The sequence below is a fragment of the Triticum dicoccoides genome, chromosome 6B, assembly GCF_002162155.2.
Source record: "Triticum dicoccoides isolate Atlit2015 ecotype Zavitan chromosome 6B, WEW_v2.0, whole genome shotgun sequence".
NCBI classification, from domain to species: domain Eukaryota; kingdom Viridiplantae; phylum Streptophyta; class Magnoliopsida; order Poales; family Poaceae; genus Triticum; species Triticum dicoccoides.
The window spans coordinates 716,663,044-716,685,132 of record NC_041391.1 but is presented as its reverse complement, the minus strand read 5'-3'; the positions used below and the strand labels follow the sequence as shown (position 1 = coordinate 716,685,132).

Sequence of the window (22,089 nt, the reverse complement as noted above, 5' to 3'; positions counted from 1 at the left end):
ATTTGATTTGTTGAGACGGAGGTTCAGAGGCGGCAGCATGGTTTGCTCACGCGCGCATGCCCGGTGGATGTATGAAGAAGACTTCGACACCCTCGAGGATTTGAATGTATTTTCTGTTGGTCGAGTCTCAATCGAACGACAGCTCGTTCATTGGGAGTCCTTTCCCGCGAACGTTCGCCAGTTAGCATTACCGTAAAGTTTCTATTTAGTCGGGAAGGAAAACGATCTTCTTTTTTATTTGCATGACTGTTTTTCAAGCAGGGACCCACGTGTTCCCGGCATCAATTTTTTTTAGGATATGAAGTAGCGGCCACGTAAGGAACGTACGACTTCCAGTCTCTCGATCGAGATAGGAAACGTAATAGTATATAAGTAAAACCTTAGCCGGCACCTTCTATCGCCTCTCCCGACGACCCGACGCCTCGTCAATGGATCCTTCCGCGGCGACCGACGCCTCCTCCTCCGCCGCCGGCACCGAAGCCGTGGCTGGGATGAGCATGAGCCTGGACGAGCGGCTCGACCTGCTGATGAGCATCGGGGAGGAGTGCATCCAGGAAGACGAGCTCAGGCAGCTGCTGCAGCACAAGCCCGTGCCCGTCTGCTACGACGGATTCGAGCCCTCCGGCCGCATGCACATCGCCCAGGTTCCCTTCCACGCCGTATTCTCTTGTCTTCTCCTCTCATAACTTGGGATCGTCCAGGAGGATTCCTTGACCAGCTAATTTAATTATACCCAAATTAATTTCAACAAGGTTAGCACGTACTTAGCATGATATCACCTAGCTAGCTGGGTGTTTGCACACGTACGATTATTCATTATTGCATGCCTAGCTTAGTTTTTCCTGCTATATATGCATGTGCTGATTACAGATCTTGCTAGTGGTTATTGGTTGAACTGCTTAGTAACCCAAGAAGAATAAGAAACTCAAAACACCTGAAAATCACTAGTGAGTTCGTAGTTGGTCATGGATAATAACCAAGACTAGAAATATTAGTGAGTTCACTTCTCCTTTGTGGTACTAATAAGAATACACAAGCTAGTATAAATAAACATTTAATCTTACACGTACGTGCCTTAGCAATTCTTGGGTGTGCTTTCACAATGATGATCCATGCCAGTACAACACAATGAGATTGGTTACTTTATAGTGATGTGTGAGCCCTAATGGAAAAAAAATATAGAGCGTTATAGCTTCCTTTTGAGCAATGTCTCGCTAAATGAAATCGTGTACAGTCGTTGGCTATAACGTGATATAGCTTTGTTTTAGCGTGATATAGCATCGTTATAGGGGGTTTTAAGAGCTGCATCGTTACAGGCACGCAAATCGTTCAACTTGCAAGACCTGAGCAGGACATATACATTCTCATATATTCTATCCACAGGGTATTGTCAAGACAATTAACGTTAACAAGATGATCAGAGCGGGATGTAAAGTGAAAATCTGGATAGCAGACTGGTTTGCGCAACTAAACAACAAGATGGGCGGCGACCTGGAGAAAATCCAGACCGTCGGGCGCTACATGATCGAAATATGGAAAGCGGCCGGTATGAACCTCGACGGCGTTGAATTCCTATGGTCTTCGGAAGAAATCAATAAGCGTGCAAGTGAATACTGGCCACTTGTAATGGACATTGCCAGGAGAAATAAAGTCAAACGAATAACAAGGTACAACCACTTATATATATTGCATACACATTCAAATGATTCTTGGCTCAAAAGCTTTAAACTCTATCCAATATAGATTAGTTATCTCATTTTTCTCCTTAATTACTGCGCACACAGGTGTTGTACGATTATGGGCCGCGCTGACAGTGAGGATCTAACTGCTGCACAGATCTTCTATCCTTGCATGCAGTGTGCTGACATATTCTTCCTGAAGGTTAGTATATTATATTGTAAGCAATCCTCTGTAAAATCAAAGTAGGAATAAGGTTACTGATATTTGCTGATTTCACCCGATTTTGTAGTGTGGTATACTTTTATTCCAGATTTCTGGATTGTGACTCATTTTCTCTTGTCCGTTGCCGTGTGCAGGCAGACATATGTCAGTTGGGCATGGACTAAAGGAAGGTAAACATGTTAGCAAGGGAATACTGCGATGACATCAAAAGGAAGAACAAACCAATTATTCTGTCACATCGTATCCTGATCTGCTGTGAAATGTTTTTTCTGTATCGTGTTTTTCTTCTTATTATCGCTGATATATGTGCCTTTGTGATTATGGTATTAGAATTCTGAAATAGTGGTCCATTGCCAGGCTGTACAAAAAGATTTGTTCCCTAACATAAACCACAGATATGCTCCCCGGTTTCAAACAAGGCCAGGAGAAGATGTCAAAAAGTGATCCAACATCGGCCATCTTTATGGAAGATGATGAGGTTCTCATGTCATTTTCTCTTCACTAATAATCTTTATTTGTTTCCAAAACTTATGACACCTATTTAGTCCATTCAACCTCATTTGGGGTGTTTGAATTTTGAAAGATACCGCTCGACTTGGAATAGTATTGTGGGGTATGGTCTTTGTCTTCCATCCAACATGGGATTTCCATTATTTTAAAAAGGTTCTATCACTTTAGTTTGGTTTGCACTGTATTTATCATTTGTTTATAGTTTATGTTTGTGGTTCAATTGATCTTTTAGATGGCATGTAGTCATTAAGTTATCTCTCTATCAATCTGATTTAACTTTGGATTTATAGACTAACATTCATTTGTCAAGTTTTGCCCTTTTTCTAAGCTGATATTGTTCGTACCCAAATTTATTGCAGGCTCAGGTAAAATTGAAGATAAATCAAGCTTTCTGCCCTCCTCCTCCTCCTCCCAACACTGTTGATGAAAATTCCAACATTGTTGACGGAAATCCATGCCTAGAGTACATCAAATACATTGTTTTTCCTTGGTTTGACAAGTTTGAGGTGGTTCGGAGAGAAAGAAATGGCGGTAACAAGTAATATTCTTTTCTTGGACCACCAAAAGTTTGAAACTCATATTTTTAGAGTACATTATCAGATAGAACCATATAATATGATAATATATAGATGTCTATGCCACCATGAACTATGGTTGTTGAATAAGCACATGGTCATCCCTCTAAGTTATCTATGTTGAAAATTCTGTACTATTGAGATTTTTTTTTTCTGCGGAGTTATAACAATGATTGTTTTTAAACAGGACATTTTTAAGCATGGATGAACTCATTGTTGATTATACGAGTGGTGCTTTGCATCCCGCTGACGTTAAAACTTCTTTGGCTAAAGCAATCAATGAAATATTGAAGGTACAGTTTTTTCACATATTTTTCCAATATTGTCGTGCACTTCTTCACTAGTCATTAACTTATGCACTCTTTGAGCATTACCAGCTTTCGTTTGCTGTTTTAGTTCATTGAGCACTACGTTTCTCATAATTAATTGTTTAGTCCATTGTATTGTGATTTTGTAATGCTTGAGACAGCTTCTGTTGTTATTTATTCTATCATTGCATCACTACGTTTCTCAGTTTGTGTCATTCCTTCCTGACAAATAGTACTAATGTATTGCTTTTATTGTTTGGTGTCAATCATGTGTCCTAGTGAAGCGATTTTGAATCTAGAAACCTTTTTATTGTTTTCAGTCAAGTTCATCTTTTATAGATATAATTTACAATGCCTCATATTTATTCATGTATAGATTTGGTTATGCTAATACGGCTTTCGATTTTTCAGCCTGTTCGTGACCACTTCAACACCAACAGTGAAGCCAAGGTTCTCCTCGACACTGTTATGGTACAATATTTGCACCCATTTCCATAGAATGGACGATTGTAAAAAAGAAACTCTGTTACCTGGCTACATACTCACTCTACACACACTAAGACTTACCAATTCATTTCGTCCTCATGCCGCGTGCTCCCGCTCTAAAAATGAACATTTACAACAAATGAAGTGGAACTTTGCAGTGGGGGTATATAATAATATTCCCTTGATTGTGCCGAATGAGATTTTGATTTCTATAGTATTAGTATCTTGAACCACACTTTTTTCATGATAACTATTTACCTTTTGAGCATGCTCTCACTGATATTGGATAATGTAGGTGTACAAACTTCATATATTTTTGCCCCATTTGACTCGAGTCACAGTTTTTGTTTCCCGTTTCGAAAAAACAGTTTTTGTTTCCGCCGCTCTTGTGATTATCACGACTACAAACTTTCAGTGTTCTATATATATCTGTCACTAGTTGTTTTTTAGAGGAAAGTCACTAGTTGTTGTCGCCAACATTGTTTGATTGCAAGGACACTAATCACTACATTTTCCCTTTTGCAGGAGTACAGGGCAAGCAGCTGATGAGCAAAGACCTTTCTGACCACTACATGGACAGCCCACCAACATTGGAAGCATGTGTTCTTGGGAGCATTTCTTCAGCACAAATTTTAGCATACTAATACTCTTGTTCATTGTAGTTATGCATCTGAAAAGCAATTTCTGATTATGTTGCTCGGTGTACAGTCTCTTTTTTAGCATAGTGTCAGGTTACATTCCTTGGAAAGGTTCAAACATATGCCTGACATTGTAGCAGAACATTAAACTCAAGATCAAATGGTGTCTTAAGGTCCTTCTGTATTATCTTGAGTGGCAGTTTTGGGCCCTTCTACCATCGGTTCCCACGTCTTCTCAGCAAACTTTTAGCTGGGTCGAAAATGATTGGCCCCCGCTCACCCCTTTAATGACTGAAACATTTGGCTCTGGCCTAGTCTCTAGTGTCCTGGATTTTTTCTGGTTGAGACATTGTGCTCCGGTCATAGAAATTTAACGGTCGAGTGGTGCTTCTGTTGAGTATGCGTCTTCTCAGAAGTCAGCGCTTACATAAAGCTAAGAAAAAGGAATAGAACCTTAATTGATCTTCTGCCACAAACCTTGTTAGTAAAGCTTTTAGACACTTCATTACTCTCCTTCCGATCCGAAATAAATGTCGCAGTTTTGAACTAAGGTTAGTTCATCCTTAGTAAAAACTGTGACATTTGTTATGGATCGGAGGGAGTACCTTTTTTTGCATTGAACAAAGGAACCATCCATAAGTCGTGGTTGGGAAAGTGGGATCAGCCTTGATCCATATACCTCCCATCTGATAAACTGTTTCCTTTTTACCATGTTAAATATATTTTGCCGGCCCTTTTTCTGTAGAATAATAGACCGGTAACCAACAAGTAGAAAACTGTGTTGGGACTGCGGATGACCTTCTGCTGGAGGCTGATCCATATCCCCAAACTCTGTGAGACTGACAAAGATTGTATTGTAAATGCTTATGTAACGAGTTCCCATTCAGTGTGACAAACTATGAGAATTGGTTGCAACATGTGAGACACGGCGCATAAACAAATGGCATATGCAAGAAACACATTAAAAAGACCAAGGGGCGAACCAAATGTTCAGCCGAGTGGGGGCCATGCACCTACTCAATTTCTATAAAACCATTTTAAAACTAGAGATGATACACAAATCTTCAGAATTTATACCATAAAGATATATCACTCGGACTCCCCTGTAAAAGACGGTTCTCGGTACGTCCCCGCAAAAAAAACATCATTAAAAACATCAAGACAACTTATTTTTTACATTGTCCGAGTCCCGGTCTAGATTGACAATACCACGTAAAATATTCTTCTCAAATGCTCCTCAAAGCACCTACTCGTCACAAAATAGTCTTTTTTTCTATGAGGTCACATAATAGTCTGATCATCCTTTTGTTGTTGCCGTGGAGTTTTTGTTTGTGGCTATAGCGATTTTTTTTAATTGTTGAATGGACTTGGGCTTGATTATTCTACAAATATCAAAGGGGATGTAGCTCAAATGGTAGAGCATTTAAGACGCATCTTGAAAGGCAGGGGGATCGATACCTCCCATCTCCATTTTTTTTTTCATTTCTATCTTGGCATGCGTTTTTTTCCTTGCAGAAAATGAGACGTGCAAAAATAATGGACTTTGTTCCTACGCTGTATGGGCTTCTGCCTGGATCTTTAACTGGGCTGAAAGGTGGAGGCTGATTTTATTTCCTATAATTACAATAAAGTTCGTTATACCCCTAAAAAATAGAAATAAATCGTTTATTATTTGTAACCCAGCTCTCTGCCAACACCGAAGGACAATGTCCCCGCCACCTCCAACTGGACTTGGACTTTTATTTATTGGTCATGTTTAGTTAAGAATAATATTTTTGGATTAGTCTTATATACATATAATGGGATGTAGCTCAAATGGTACAGCTCTTTGTTTATAAATAAGTTTGGGTTGTCAAGAGGGGATTAGTCTCAAATTTATTTATTTATACGTCTTTTTTATCTTGGTGATAGATTTTTTTCTGCCGAAAATAAGTTTTCTTTGAGGGGTCCTATCCTTTTTACTATTTTTGAGGGGAGAAAGCAATGACTATGCTGACACAGTGAATGATTTCGAAAATGAAATGAGGTTTGTATAAGCAACCATAGCGACAGGCAAAGCTAGGGAAAATGAAAAGTTATGATGGCACTATCTCGGTGAACCAGGGTCTAGCTGCGACTGCAGTCGTAGCTCGGGACGATCAACGAACCGTTATCGGCGGAAGAATTACGAAGTACTCCCTCCGTTCCAAATTAGATGACTCGGTTTTGTATCAACTTTAGTACAAAGTTAGTATAAAGTTAGGTCATCTATTTTGGAACGGAGGGAGTATGATTCTGTCAGGGATCCGTTGTTGGTGATTAAGACGCTGGCTTGCAGGGATGGCATGGCCCTAGCAATCGAAAAGGGTCTCACGCATGTGGTGGTTGAGACGCGTTGTCAGACTGTTTGTAACCAGTGGATGAACAAAGCCTATCTCCATCTTTTCTAGGGGTTAAGTTGCAACATGTGAGCAGAGAAGCAAATGGCGTTGCTCAGAAGAGTGGTAGAAAGGCGCTTACTATGGAAGCGTTTTTGTTCGAGTTTGATGTACCCCTTGTATTTCTGATTGATGTTGTACAGTTGGATTCGATTACGCCTACTAATGAATAAAGAGCCTGAAGGGCGGATTCTCAAGAAAATAAACTGAGGTTGCGAGGAGCGCTTCGCATGTGGCCACGCGTGACATAACCATGGGAAATTGAACTTGGTATTGATTATTTTTAGTCAAAATAATTAATTGGAGAGTGGCATTTTGGCACATGGAAGCGCACGCTCCTGGTATTGAAAATGTGCTTTAAACATATTTTGAAATATTAAAAAAATTCAAACAAAAACTTGACGCGTACATCTTGATATTGTACATGCTCATAAAGTCGTTTCACGAAAAACCAATAACTTATGTGTCGCGTGTGAAAAAGACAAAATCCGGTGTTAAAAATTGCTTTTCACAAGACATCCTTTTGTCTTTTTACACAAGCCACAAAAAATATCAGTTTTCTCCAAAACTTGACGTGTATACATATAATGTCGAGATGTATGCGCCAAATTTTTGTTTGGAATTTTTTTCACACTTTAAAATATAATTTTAGCGTGCGCTCCAGGAAGCACCAACGGATTTCCAATATTATATTGGATTAGTCTATCAATAGATATTAAAAGGCAGGGGGATCGATACCTCCCATCTCCAAATTATATTTTCCACCTCCGTTTTATCTTGCCGATATAGTTTTTTTTCCCGCAGAAATATTTTTGTTAGCGGTTTCCCGGCTTCGCGCAGAAAATGTGACGTGCAAAGAGCCGAAAGCACATTCTTCGGACGCTCTATGGGCTTCTCCCTGGATATTTAACTGGGCTGGGTGGTGTAGACTGGTCCACTTCGGAATAATCTGTAACTGGGCTCGAATGTTGTGGAGGCTGATATTTTTTTCGTGCGCTCCCGAAAACCTCTCCATTGCCGAGTTCTACAGTATGTTTTTGCAAGTTTTTATGACTGACACTCGCATTCTTTTTGTTTGCCAACCTCCTGATAGAAAGCACTCGGTAAACTCCGGCACTAGCCAAAATTGCCGATTGCTGTTATAAGAAATATAAAGAGCAGTTTACTTATTCATCGAGGACACTACATTTGAACACTACAACAAGGCACCACACATAAACATAAGCTGCAAATAAGAAAGAGAACACTACATCAAGGCACCACCGGCCGGCGGCGGGCGGCAGAGTCATGCATCTGACCAGGTGATGCCGTACTCGCCGACCTCCTCGCCGGTGATGCCGAGCGCGTCCCACACCGCCTGGGACGCATCGACGACGTTGTTGCGGCATGGCGGCTGGAAGGCGTGCTCGCGGTCGCACCCGTTCAAGGAGTCGCACTCGTCGACGACCTTGGCGAGCACGGACCTGCCGTTGGCTCGGATCCGGATGCGGTCGCCGCAGCGGGAGCCCCCGGCGTACCACCCCGTGGACAGCGCCACCACGCGCTCCGAGTTGCGGTGGAACACCTCGTCGCACGCCGACGGGTCCCCGCCGTCGCCGCCCGCGTCGAAGTCGTTGAGCGTCATGATGGCCCTGGTGGCGCCCGCGACGACCGGCGGCGAGCACCGGTACGTCGGGTACGCCTTCCCTGCCTCGCAGCAGTCCTCGCACGCGTGGCCCTTGCTCGGCCGGAGCGTGCCGCTCCGCCTGCACTCCTGCGCGCCCACGGTGGCCGCGAGTGCCAGTGTCAGCACGACGAGGCAGCTCATGGTCATCTTCTTGTGAGACATGGGGTTGTGTTGGCTCCTCGATCGTGAAAGAAAGATTGCACCAATGGCTGGCATTATATAGCTAGGATAGGATGCGTGTGGTCGTGTTCTTGCTTGTTTGGGGTGGCCATGCGGACATAAAATACAACAAAGTCAAACTGACGTGGTGATGGGGAGAGGACACCACACTGATGTGGATGCGAGAATCCAAAAATTAGTACGTACCATACTAGGCCTGTCGTTATGCTACGGGATAATTCTATAAATTTTTGGATACTCATTGAATTTGAACTGTATGTGTTTGGTTCGTCAAGAGCGAACAAATATGAACTTGCTTGTATGTTGGGGCAACACATATAAAATCTGGATTCCTATAAAATTATGTAGTGGCTAGCATTCCTTTGTGCTAGTTGACTTCTAAATTTTATATTTATTTTGTTATTGTTATGCCACACCACTCGCTAATTATGTAATACTCCTATGCGGTAAAGATTTGCCCTAGCTACGTCCATCTTTCTTTTTTGAAGTAAGACACCAAAAGGCATCTTGGATTTGATAGTTATCAAGAAAAAACAATAGCCAGTACAATGAAAGGACAACTGAAAGTATGACTATCAATTAAAAATACAATTACAATAAAAATTATAATAGTCCTCCTATTTCTCTAATTGTATTCCGTCCGTTGGAGATTAAAAATTACACTAAACCAACGGTAAGGAAAAGGGATACATGTGAATGCCATCGCCATGTCATGCATTAAAGACCGTAATAGCCACTCACCGCTTCAGACGATATCTGGAAATCATTAAAGAAAACGGTTATAGCATTACCCCCACGTACTACAAGCTTGCAATCCATCACCACCGGTCTAGAGACTTGGAGAAACCAAACCGTACCGCAAAACAACACGAAATAAGACATTGAATTAAGTTGCCACACGAATAGCCAATATATTGCTCTCTTGATAGACACGCCAACTACCAAGATCCGGAGAGAGCAAACAAATATGGCGGCAAAAACTCTCACATGCCCTTCGTCTGCAGATTGGACGTCGTCGAGGTAAGAAATTAGAAAGACCTTATTCCAACACACCATCACCGCCACCACCTTGTCGATGCCACTAAGGAAACAAAACCTAAGGAAAATAGAAATGAAATGGCGGGTACCCACTCCTCTTGCCGCAGACGTGGCCTCTGGGGGAGAGGAGTGGGACCGACATGGGGTTGGGATGAGGTCATACGTGGCCTCATGGCTTCTGGTTTTTCTTTTGCCTTAGCTCCATCCTGATATAGAATATCCGGTGGACACCAAGTTACAAAGAAAACTTTGTGGAAACCATGTTTTAAAGTTCTAAAAAGGTATTGGAGATGGTTTCGCTGCAAAAATAAGGGGTTGGTGTGAGTTTTGTGCTGCACTTGTCTGCTTCCCTATCTCTCTAGTGCCCTATGAAGCACTGATACGTCAAGATCAGCTGTATCGGCATACTATACGTGACCGATACTCTGATACGTCTGATACGGCTCCGATACGGGTATCGCCAAAGTATCCCGATTTTTGATTTAAAAAGAAAAGAAAATAAACATGATACGGTGGTGACACGCTGTGGACACGGCCGGGATACGGCAAGCACGTCGCCGGCAGCCCTGAGCCCAATAGAAGCCCACAAGCCTAACCTAACATCAGTTCTCTTTCCTCTCTGTTCGACCACGAAGGATTCGATCTGGCGACAGCAGGCGGTGCGCTGCCGCCACCGCGCCGCCTGATTGCCTGAAGTAGCTCGCCGCCGCCGCCTTGAATCGCCTCTCCACCTGCCGGCTCGTCTTGCCTGGAGTGACTGGAGTCTTATCTGTCGCCAGCAACAACGAGGTATGATTCCGTCGCATCCGTGCTTGGCTGCTTGTATCCTGTGTGCTTGGCTGCTGGCATGTGCCGTGCTGCATCTGTCTAATTACCTGTACTTGTGTTCGGCTGATCCTCTGAACTTAGTTAGGCTGGAGAAGCAGACTAGCACACATATATGCATCTCCATTTATCTTGATAAGCTATGTCTACTGTCTTGTTGAAGCATTGCTTACTGATGTTGCTGATGCCTACTGTCTACTTTCTAGTGTATTCTGTACTGTCTATTGCTTACTGATGTTGCTGCTTACTGTCTACTGCGAAGGAAAATACGACCTGGCATCAAGCCAATCTTCACTTGGTCGTACCGCTACGGAGGGAAATACGAAATTGACAAAGTCTAATATCATATGACGTATTTTCTATTTTGCATACAACATGAGGAGTTGAGGACCTTGATGATCATTCAGGGCTTGAAAAGAGGCATGGAGGCAATGAGGCAACCAATTTGATCTCATCTCACACATTGTATTATGTTTTGCCTTTAACACATGTCATTTTATTAATTATTTATATATACTCGCCGTATCGTTGTATTGTTGTTTTTAGAAATTGCCGTATCCCGTATCACCGTACTCGTATCGCCGTATCGGTGCTACGTAGGTGGTACGTTGTGGTGCCGATGTGGTTGGTCAGCGGGCCAAGGTCCGGATGAGCTTGTGGCGATAGATCGTGGCCATGGAGTAGTTGTGGTGAAGATTAATTGTGTATTGTCTAGGGCCGATGGCCATGACCAGAATTACCATCGACGTACATTTGTGATGGACATGTGGTATTGCCAGAGCGTCTCCAATGTGAGATTTTGGCGGTACAATCCTCTCTTGCCGGTGCTCTGCGACTTGTGTCACACATATGTCGATGAATGTTCTTGGCTACACATACAACTCTTTGGCGGATGGACTACTTTCTCAGGGTGTGCACGGGTTTCAGTCGCGTGGTTGTGTCCACGTATGGATCATGTACACTTGCATCATCTTAGTTCGGTCAGGAGCTGCTCGATGTGGGTTACCGTTACTCTGTTTTCTTTTTCTTTTGGACTTAGCAATAAAATGTCTTTTCTGTTATTAGTGATAAAAATAACTTATTAAATCTCACTTATTAGCCTAACATGACTGGTGTGGACTGGAGATCCATTTGTCAGCAAAACGAGAGTGAATTGCAAAAAACCACCACATTTGAAGTTCTTATCCGGAATTGCCACCATATTGCTTGCGCGCCCCAAAAATCTACCTCTTTTCTTGTTAATTTTCTCAATAAACACTGATGGCCGGTTTGAAGTGATTAATCTGATTTCTGACAGCCCGGGCCCGCTGTAAGCGCTGGCGTGGCACACAATTGTCAATATTTTTTTGTTGACCTATTATAAGTTAGACAAAGGGCCCACCCGTCAGCCACCCTTACCTCTCATGCGACTGGGTCGTCGCCGGTGAGCCCGCATCAACACTCCCGCATTGCCAGGGGCCCCTGCTCACTCCTCCGATTGGGGCGTCACTGGCGAGCCCGCCGCTGGCAGCTTCGCCTCCCTCTCCTCCTCTCCTTCTCTCTCCCCAGCACCTCCTTCTCAGGTTGTCCTGCATCGGGCGCCGTCTGCATCAACACCGCCTCCCGACGAGCAGAGCCCCGCTGTGGCCCTCCACCATTCTCCCGCTCCTCTCACCCTCCTCATTCTACCCACCTCCTGCGCCCGCTCTCGCACGGGCCGCCATGGCTACAGCTCGGCAGAAGCGCACGCCGCCGTGACACACGGCCCTGCCATGGCCGTCTCCCGCCACTGCGCCGTGAAGACGATGTGTCAGCCTTCCAACCAAGGATGATTGCGTCACTGGCTACCTGGCCTCTTGTTGCTGTCGGCGGCGACCCTGCCTGGCATCGGGCGGCGGCCTCACTCGCGACTGCTTGGGACGACCTGCACGAAGGAGGCAGCCGTGCAACTTCGGAACGGTGCGGGAGGCGGCGCGAGACGACCTACATGGATGCATCGGCCACGCGGCTCGGGGACGGCGCCCTCCTTGGTGCGGCGGTAATTGGCGGGCCGTGCAGCAGCGCGAGCTTGAGGGCGGCGACAACGTTGGATGCACCCAAGCTGTTTGATGGAATGCCTCAAAAGAGAATAAGAAGGTTTGGGAGAGATAAGGGTGCTGACAGGTGGGCCCTCCGTCCAAATTAACAGGTCAACAAACGATGTTGACAATTTTGTGCCACGTCAGTGCTTACAGCGGGCCCAGGTTGTCATAAATCAGATTAATCACTTTAAACTGATCATCAGTGTTTATTGAGAAAATTAGCAAGAAAAGAGGTGGATTTTTGGGGTGCGCAAGAAATGTGGTGGCAATTCTGGATGAGAACTTCAAATGTGGTGGTTTTTTGCAATTCACTCGCAAACGATGGCCAAGCAAGGGTGCACATTTTGGTCCCATTCGTCCTTTGTGAACTTTGGTCTTAAACCAACGCATGGCCCACATCTCTATTTTCTTCACTCATTTTTGATCTCAACACACTCTACCGGGTGGCAAGGCCGGTTAGCTATCTTAATACCTACAATTAAAGAAAACACTCTTAGTGGTTATTTGCATAAACAAAACCTAGTGACCAGTTTAACAAAAACATATTTTAGTCCCTTAGCATTGTCATTCAAACAGTCCCTTAGTATTGTCTACAGGTCCTAGTCTAGATTGCCAATACCAGGTAAAATAATGTCTTTTTCTAGAGAATAGAGAATATCAAATCACAAAGTTGTCCTAAAAGAGTCCAATATTCTATTTAGTGTTACGGTTTTTAAGCATTTGCGTAATTTTGTTTATGGCTATAGTGATTTTAGAGCCACGGTTTTCGCACAAGACGTAACCTTGGGAAATTGAACTTGGGATTTCCTCGCAAAAAAGAATTGAACTTGGGATTGATTGCTTTTATTCAAAATAATTAATTGATATTAATATTAGCTTGGATTAGTATAATAGATATCAATGGGGATGTAGCTCAAATGGTAGAGCATTTAATCAGCTATTAAAAGGCAGGGGGATCGATACCTCCCATCTCCAAATCCTTTTTTCCCCCCGTTTTATCTTGGCGATATTTTTTTTCCCGCGGAATTTTTTTTATTAACAGATTCCCGCAGAAAACGAGACCAGCCGAAAGCCGAAAGCACATTGTTCAGACGCTCTATGGGCTTCTCCCTGGATCTTAAACTGGGCTGGGAGGTGGAGACCGGTCCACTTTCGAATAATCTGTAACTATTTCTCAAATAAAAAAAAGAATAATCTGTAACTGGGCTTTCGCTGAAAGAACATCTGTGACTGGGCTCGAATGTTGTGGAGGCTGATTTTATTTCTGTAATGCGAATAAATTTCGTTTATGTTTTGACAGGAAATACGCATATCGCCTGCCTGAAAAAATCACTCAGGTCCTTTGCACCCCCCTTAAAAACGATCAAAACAATTATTTGCAACATAAACAATTCAAGACTACTAGTCTGGTTTATATTGCCATTATTACTACTTTTTTCAATCTTTTTTTTTTGCGAGAACAATAGCAAATGTCTTCTTAGATGGTTCCTCAAAGCACAAAATCACCCAAGATATTTTCTATTTCGTACCAGGATGGAGTTTTTGGCATACTATTCTATGAAATGGCCGCTTTTTCAACATAACATAAGAAAATCATTTTTGTAACTTGAAAGTCTTCGTCGGTCGTTTCCAATATAGAAGGCGTACATATTTTATCCCAAGATCATTTTCTTTCATTTGACCAAGTTTATAGAAAATATATCTGTAACTACAACGCCAAACAAACAATATAGTGCTATCGCTACGGTATGAGAGCTTTGTTCAGGGTACGTCGCCGGTGGATGTAGGAAGAAGAAGATTTCGGCGCCCCAAATATATCGCTTTCAGCCTTTTTTTTTCAAAAAAAAGGAGATCCTTACACGCTTTACATTTGGAAAGGATGGAATATTTGGTGATAATTTTTTTTTGCCACTTACGCAGTGAAGAATTTTTTGAACTTACTTGTTTGATAAAAAAAAGTCTCACCGGCTGCTGGCAGTTTTTTTTTTGAGGTTTGGCTGCTGGCAGCTGAGTCATGTGCGGCAGGGACCCACCTGTCAGCCAACAGCGAAGGCCAAATTAAAGCCCGCGGCAGCGAGAACTGGCGGGAAGCGTTGGTGGGTTTCCCGCGCATTTCCCCCGAATCTCCCGCGCTCGCCCCCTCTTATCCCCGGCCTCCTCCGATCCCCTCCCCGCCAGACGCCACCACCCGCCGCCGCCGCCAGAAGAGATCCATCCGTCCGGCCGAGCCGAGAGCAGAGCGGAGCAGGGGAAGGAGGCGGGAAAGGGGAGCAGCAGCCATGATGTTCTCCAGCCAGGTGGACGCCTTCTCGCCGTCGCAGTTCACCGCGTCGCAGAACGCCGCCGCCGACTCCACCCCCAACAAGGTCGGTCCCTCCTCCTTGCCCGCTTTCTTGCGAGATGTGTCCTCGCCGGTTTCCTGATGTAGATCTTTCGGTTGTGCGTCGCAGTTCCGGGGCGCGTTGGGAACGATGCCGCTGACCGTGAAGCAGATCGCGGACGCGCGGCTGGCCGGCGCCGGCGAGAAGGGAGCGCCCTTCGTCGTCGACGGCGTCGAGACGGCCAACGTGAGTGAGGATTCACCGGCCATGCGCCTCCGGGCTCGTCTGGATCGGCTTCTTACCCTGCTGTTGTTCGGGGTTGGGGGATCTGCAGGTCAGGCTCGTGGGGATGGTGAGCGGCAAGGCGGAGCGGAACACGGACGTCTCCTTCACCCTCGACGACGGCACCGGCCGCATCGACTTCATCAGATGGTGAGCGCATCTCGGCAAATCCCCAACTTTTAATCGAGTTCCAGATGCATCTTTTGTTTGGATTCCATTGCTGGATGTTGGCTGGCTGTGGGATTTGTCTAATGCTGCGACTTCAATCTTCGCTAAGATAGAAATACTGTTGGCTGTTGGTACGACAGTGTAAGATTAATTCTGTAATTGAGTCCCAGATGTGTTTTAGGAAACAAGTTTACACCTTTGTGCTCCTGTGGCCATTGCTGTGTATATTATGCTGTTAGATTCGTCAAACCTTACAAGTTCTCCCTGCACTAGGAATGCTGCTGGCTATCACAACACTGCAAGCAATTAGACGATGGGAAATCTGCAATTGCTTTGCCATCTCTGACTAATTAACCATTTGAGGGACAGTAGTGGAATATACTACTCCCTCCGTAAACTAATATAAGAGCGTTTAGAATACTAAAGTAGTGATCTAAACACTCTTATATTAGTTTACAGAGGGAGTATATTACTGCAAAATGCTTGATTTATTTTTTGAGTCAGTATGGACTGGCTAAGCATACTATGATAATGTAGATTATTGCAACTTTGCAAGTTCATAGACACCATATTTGACTAATTAACTATTTTAGAAATAGCAGGGCGATATGTTTCTCCAAAGTACTTGTTTTTTTGTCTGTGCAGCTGGCTTAGCTTACTAAATCAGTATGCATTTCAGGTATCCTGCTAACAAATGATCATTAGCATAGTTGAGTACCAGATGTGTTTTAGGGGGTACAGTTTTAGACCTTTGTGCTCTGTTTGCCATTGCTGGGTGCTGGCTGTGGGATTTTTTGAATGTTCCACGTTCAATTTTCACTAGAAATGCTGCTAGCTGTTAGTACAGCAATGCAAGCTATCCAGTAATGGTAAATCTGCTGGTTGTTATTAGCCATTTCAGGTTAATTGGCTATTTGGGGGACATTAGGGGGATAAATTACCGTGAAATGCTTAAAATTTGAATTCTGTAACACTTGACAAGCATAATATACCAATATATATTACTAGAATACCGTGCCTCTCATCGCAGTGCAAACAATCCAATAGTGAGGGATCTGCAATTACTTTACCATACCTGACTAATCAATCAACCATTTGAAAGGCATTGCTCCCTCCGTCCGTGAATAAGTGTACATCTAGCTTTTGTCCTAAGTCAAAGTTTTAAAACTTTGACCAATTTTATAGGGAAAAAGTAGCAACATTTATGGTACTAAATTAGTATCACTAGATTCATTTTGAAATGTAGCTTCATAATGTACCAATTTGATATCATATATGCTACTACACTTTTCTATAAAGTTGGTCAAAATTTTAAAACTTTGACTTGGTACAAAAGCTAGATGTACACTTATTCGCAGACGGAGGGAATACTTATTAGGGTGTGTGTATTACTGTGGAACGCTTCAATTCTTAGAACTGGCTAAGCATGATATATTTGTACTACTGAGATTCATGTACCAATGAGATATTATTATAGTTTCTTCTGTCTTTGTGAATATAAAAGACCTCATTGCTGGCTATCTCTTGTTTGATTTGTCAAACCCAAAGTTCAATTTTCACTAGTAATACAGTTGCTCTTATCAGTGTGTGAGCAGTCCAAGAATGGGAAATCTGCAAATATTTTACCATGGTAGATATATCACTATAAAATTCTTATGTTTTCTTAAACGCTGGCTAAGATTATACTCCCTCTGTCCCAAAATAAGTGACTTGAGTTTGTACTAACTTTAGTACAAAGTTGAGTCACTTATTTTGGGATGGAGGGAGTATATTAGTACAGATTATTGTTTCTTTGGTAGTTAATGAGATATCAGCAGAAAAATGTGTTCTTTGGGAAGAGTAAATATCTGAAATGCTGTCATTAGGCTCATTGCAGTACCACCATATATTCTTTATAGTTAGCGGTTAATGGTATTTCATAGTTTATGCCATCAACAACAGTTAGCGTTTTTATAAGCTCAGGATTTGTAATGCCGTTCTGCTATTTAGACAAAGCTTTGTGGGCTAATCAAACATGATAGTATCTGCTGTCAGCAATAGGTATCAGTTTAACATCTTTGTCAATTTGATATGTTTTACAGGGTGAATGATGCTGCAGATTCTGCTGAAACTGCTGCTATTCAGTACGTATTACTTGCAACCTTCATTGTTTGCTTGTCATACACACATAATCACCATTTGTCGAGGGAAGTTACTGCCTTCCTCTCTGAAGGATCACCACCCTTTTCTAATACTTCCTTTGTTAATTAAGGAATGGTATGTACGTTGCTGTCATCGGTAGCCTGAAGGGAGTTCAGGACAAGAAGCGTGCTACTGCTTTCGCAGTCAGGTATTTGTTTTTGCTGCAGAACATTATGTTCCTGTTCCACTGATCTGATGTATGGAAACATGCTAACCGAATGTAACTTCTCCATTTTCAGACCTATAACTGATTACAACGAGGTCACGCTGCATTTCATTCAGTGCGTGCGGATGCACATAGAGAACACAAAATCAAAGGTATGCTCCTGATCATTGTGGTACCAAATGTTCAATGCAGATACTCCCATGATAACTCTCTGTTTGTCCTCAGTTAGAAGAATACCTGGTTTAAATGGTTGTTATAATCATGGTTAATTGTAGGTTGGCAGTCCCGCGCACACCAATTCTTCTGTGGGAACCCCATTCGCCAACAGATTGAGCGAAGCGGCTACTCCACCCTCTGTGAAGTCCAACCTGGTTAGCTGTGATTGCAATGTTTGAGTGGTTCGAACAGTAGAACTAACTATTCGTGTGCTAACTAGTCATTCATTTCCTTCATTCCTGCAGGCGCCAGCGACTAGCGGAACAAACGGATCGGAGACCGATTTCTACACGCAGGTGCTGAATGTCTTCCGCGAACCGGCAAACATGTAAGCTGTGCATCCGCCAATCCTTCCTTCCCTTGCCTTGTCCTATGAACTGACTTTTATGCTTGACATATAGGCCATGAAAACCTGATCTATTACCCATCGTAGACTCCGCATATTGTTCCTCTTTTACATCATCGGTGATTTGTTTTCATCTTTATCTAACCACTCTGTTTAATTGACAGCGAGAGTGACCATGGCGTGCATGTGGATGACATTGCCAAGCGGTTCAGACTACCAGCACTCAAGATCAAGTAAGCCCATCTCTCTACCTCTCTTGAACCAAGACACACGATGATGTATTGCTGCTGGCTAATAAATCTTTCACCTCTGATATGCAGGGAGGCTATCGACTACCATGTCGATGTCGGGCACATCTACTCGACCATCGATGATTTCCACTACAAGTCAGCGTTCGTTGACTGAGTCTGTAACCGAGTGCCGCCACTACAAGTCAGCGTTCGTCGACTGTGTCTGTAACCGAGTGCCGCCATCACTCGCTAGCATCTGTCCTTAGCTGTGTGCTGTTTAGGTATCCCCCAGAGGGAAGCATCTTCTGGCTGGAGTTTGAGAGACATGACTCACCCTTGGCTTGAGAGGATGCTCCAGGGGCATGTATTACTTTAAATTCCAGTTGATCAGAGGCGTATGAGCCTTGATGCGATGAGAGTCTCGTCTAGTGAAATCATGGTTCTGCTCTGAGTGTGATATGGTGGGATGGATTTACATTTTGCAGTCAAAGTTTGACAGTTGCATCGTTCTACATCTGAATAACCGTTATGTGTTCTTTTGAGACAAAGTGCAAAGATTGACGCTAACTCTGCTCGCCACTAGTTTGAGCGCGCAAGAGATTATTACACTGTCTGTGTAAACATCATCGCTTACACTGATCGAACACTCATAATTGACTAAAGCAAGTGCACTTTCCTCTGAAGTGCACAAAGAGATTACACTGACCTATCTCTTCAAGGCGTCCATTCTTTTTTTAGGGAATCTATTTGTTGAGACGAGCATTTCATATGCGATTTTTGCCCCTTGTCTGTTCAGCACCTGGCTGGGTTTTGCTTCAGTAAATCAAATTAAATATAGTATTGTATTGCTTGATTGTCAGTATTTTTTTTTGAGACAGAATCTTTTTTTGTAGAGAGAATCCGGATTGTCTCTTGGTCAGTCATGAGGAAAAGATATAAAAAAATGTCCTTTTGTTTTCCTATAAAACAAAATAATTTCTGTTTTTGAAACGAGGAAGCTTTGATGTTGCAGGTGGGGACGGAGAAATGATATCTCAGGAGCTCTAGACAAAACAAACAACATCGATCTCCAAAAAAGCTTACAACTTCGACATTTTGGACCACATTTCTTTTCAGATCTCTCCGGGCGTCAAATTTCTCGATGAAATTTTGCACATGCCTCGAACACTCAAGAATTTTTCATGTGTCCCCTAAGAAAAAGAACTTTCCATGCCAAGATATTTCAGATTTCATACTTTTTTAATCAAATTTACTTTTGATGCGGGGGCATATAGCTCGGGGTCCAGAAATGCCAGCTCTTTCAACAGAAGGTCCGTATGTTAATTTCCCGTTTTAGTTGCATTTACATACATCAGCTCCTCTATCGGGTATTATTATGTCCCTCGTATTTTGGGCCAAAATTTGACAATCAATATTAACAGACTATAAAGTGTATGCTACCAGAAAATACTATTGAATTTGTTTTTAAAAATTTCTCACTATATAATTTTGGTGATATATTGTTTACCTTTTATTAGTTAAATTCATGGCCAAACTGGCGTTTTGGTGGCTTCTTCTAGCGGCGGTAGTGGTCGTTCGGTGGTCCATAGACAATGTAATTATTATTATGTTTGGTTGCATTGTACTCTGATGAACCTTTACAATGGATCTAAATTATTTTCACAAAAAAATACTGAGTTGCTAATTACAGTTAATTGAATTCTTTTGGGCTTCATTCAAGTTATTGAACAACTGATCGCGTGTTGAGATTCATTCACTAATTTTCATCATGCTTCATTGGTAATTTTAGTTATCGTAAATTTAGTTTTGTTTACCTAATCTATAATTTTTAATAAATTTGAATGAATTGTATTTCACTCTTCTACACTGTCGTGGTGGTATCGGCGTCCTTACTTCCTAATGCCTTTGTAATTTTTAGATTTTTGTTCTGACCATACTTTATCTTTTTACTTTCTCAGGTATTATTATTTTTTGGTAAATATAAAATAGTGATCTCCATTTAACTAAGTGTTATGTTTCCACTTGGGTTTCTCAAATTTTCCTGTTATTGTTTAGGTGTAGTTTGTGGACCTTTTTTGATTTTAAGGTTAGTTAGTGAAAAAATTATTTTTCTTTTGTTATATGCTGCAAGTGACATTTTTTTTTGTTGTTTTATTATTTTGTTGCTGTTGAAATTTCTTGTAGTCTTTGGTAATATTTTATTTTTTAAAATACAACATTGTTACTTTTGTTTATGTTTAACATTTTTTATTGCCATGTGTATCATGTATAAATAATTGGTATTGTATCCCATTACATATTGTTTTGTTTATTTTACTTTTAATGAATTTTCAATAATTCATATCATTTTCTTTATTTTTTAATATAATCATTATTGTAATTATTTTAATTGATTTTTAATTCTAAAAATTTGGGATATCTCTTAAACTTTTTATTATTTATTTTTGTGTTTTAAATTAGCCTTAAGCCTTTTTCCACTCCGCATTCTTAGTTATTTTGACTGACCTTTCTGGGTAGATACCATTAACTTTCTACAGAACTTCTGTTGTACTTGTATAAACCGTAGGGCAACAGAGTTCAGTCCACCCGTCAAAAATCTTATAACCTTTTAAATATATTTTTTAAATTTTTTTAACGTACATATAGTCTAAACATTGATATACACGGTGAATATTTTTTTACATTTTTAGTACGTTATTGGTACAAAAAATCAAATAAATATTATTTAAAATTGAGTAAATTATCAAATAAATAGTCCCAAATAAAATAAAGTAAGAGCTAAAGAATATTTAGTAATTTACAATTCTTTATACTAAACTTTATTGCTTTTATAACTTAGTTCTTCTGAAAAATTATATGCCATTTGATTACGTGTACACTTTTTATTATATTATTTTTTAAATTTGTTTGCTATTGCGTATATCAAATAAATAGTCCCAAATGGTTATATGTCTATGTCAATGCTAAAAAGTGTTAAATGTGAACTTCGAGACTTTTGCAAGTGCAAAATAATGAAATGATTTATCATTACATATGTTGTTTTTGTGCTAAACTGAAGAGCTATTTTTCAATGGTGATTTTAGTTTGAAATATTTATATATCTAGTGTCATGCAAATATCTATATGTCTTGGTAGACTGGCAAAGGAGCGTTAGGATTTTTTGACAAAGGGTGGATTTTATTAGCTCAAAAATGAAGCATCAAGAAGATACAAACACAAAGAGCACAAATCCGGTCTCTATATAGTTAGGGTGCACACAATCCACACGAACACGCACGCACACACACAAAAATCACTCTGGCGACTAGCAAAGTCAAACAAGACCGAGGATATGCCAAGGCAGATGTAAATCAAAAAGAGAAGAGAAGAGAAAGAGCAGCAATAATCCATCCCGAGCCGGTGTTGAGCAAACCAAGATGATTCTAGTGCACGCGATCCAGACGTGGACACGGCCATGCGAACTAAAACCGTGCACACACTATTCTAGTGACCAAGCCACCAAAGTCCACTAGGATACAATACCGACATCTAAATATAGGCATGGGTCTAACAATAATAATATCTTGACATGGGA

At 41.8% G+C, this 22,089-nt stretch overlaps 2 protein-coding genes and 1 pseudogene across 2 annotated transcripts; 2 read left to right on the top strand and 1 right to left on the bottom strand.

Moving 5' to 3' along the window:
* Positions 1-425: 425 nt before the first annotated feature.
* LOC119320481 lies at positions 426-4,416 on the top strand (annotated as a pseudogene).
* A 3,562-nt stretch (positions 4,417-7,978) lies between these two features.
* On the bottom strand, positions 7,979-8,673 carry LOC119324061 (putative ripening-related protein 1). The gene has a single exon (XM_037597793.1). The coding sequence runs from the start codon at positions 8,662-8,664 to the stop codon at positions 8,122-8,124; it is 543 nt and encodes a 180-aa protein (XP_037453690.1). The 5' UTR covers positions 8,665-8,673; the 3' UTR covers positions 7,979-8,121.
* Positions 8,674-14,749: 6,076 nt separating this feature from the next.
* Positions 14,750-19,027, top strand: LOC119325553 (replication protein A 32 kDa subunit A-like). The gene is made up of 10 exons (XM_037599283.1): positions 14,750-14,971; positions 15,056-15,172; positions 15,261-15,358; positions 17,458-17,499; positions 17,628-17,705; positions 17,797-17,875; positions 17,999-18,094; positions 18,185-18,267; positions 18,450-18,518; positions 18,606-19,027. Exons 1-10 carry the CDS (start codon positions 14,885-14,887, stop codon positions 18,688-18,690), a joined length of 834 nt encoding a protein of 277 aa, XP_037455180.1. The 5' UTR covers positions 14,750-14,884; the 3' UTR covers positions 18,691-19,027.
* Positions 19,028-22,089: the final 3,062 nt, after the last annotated feature.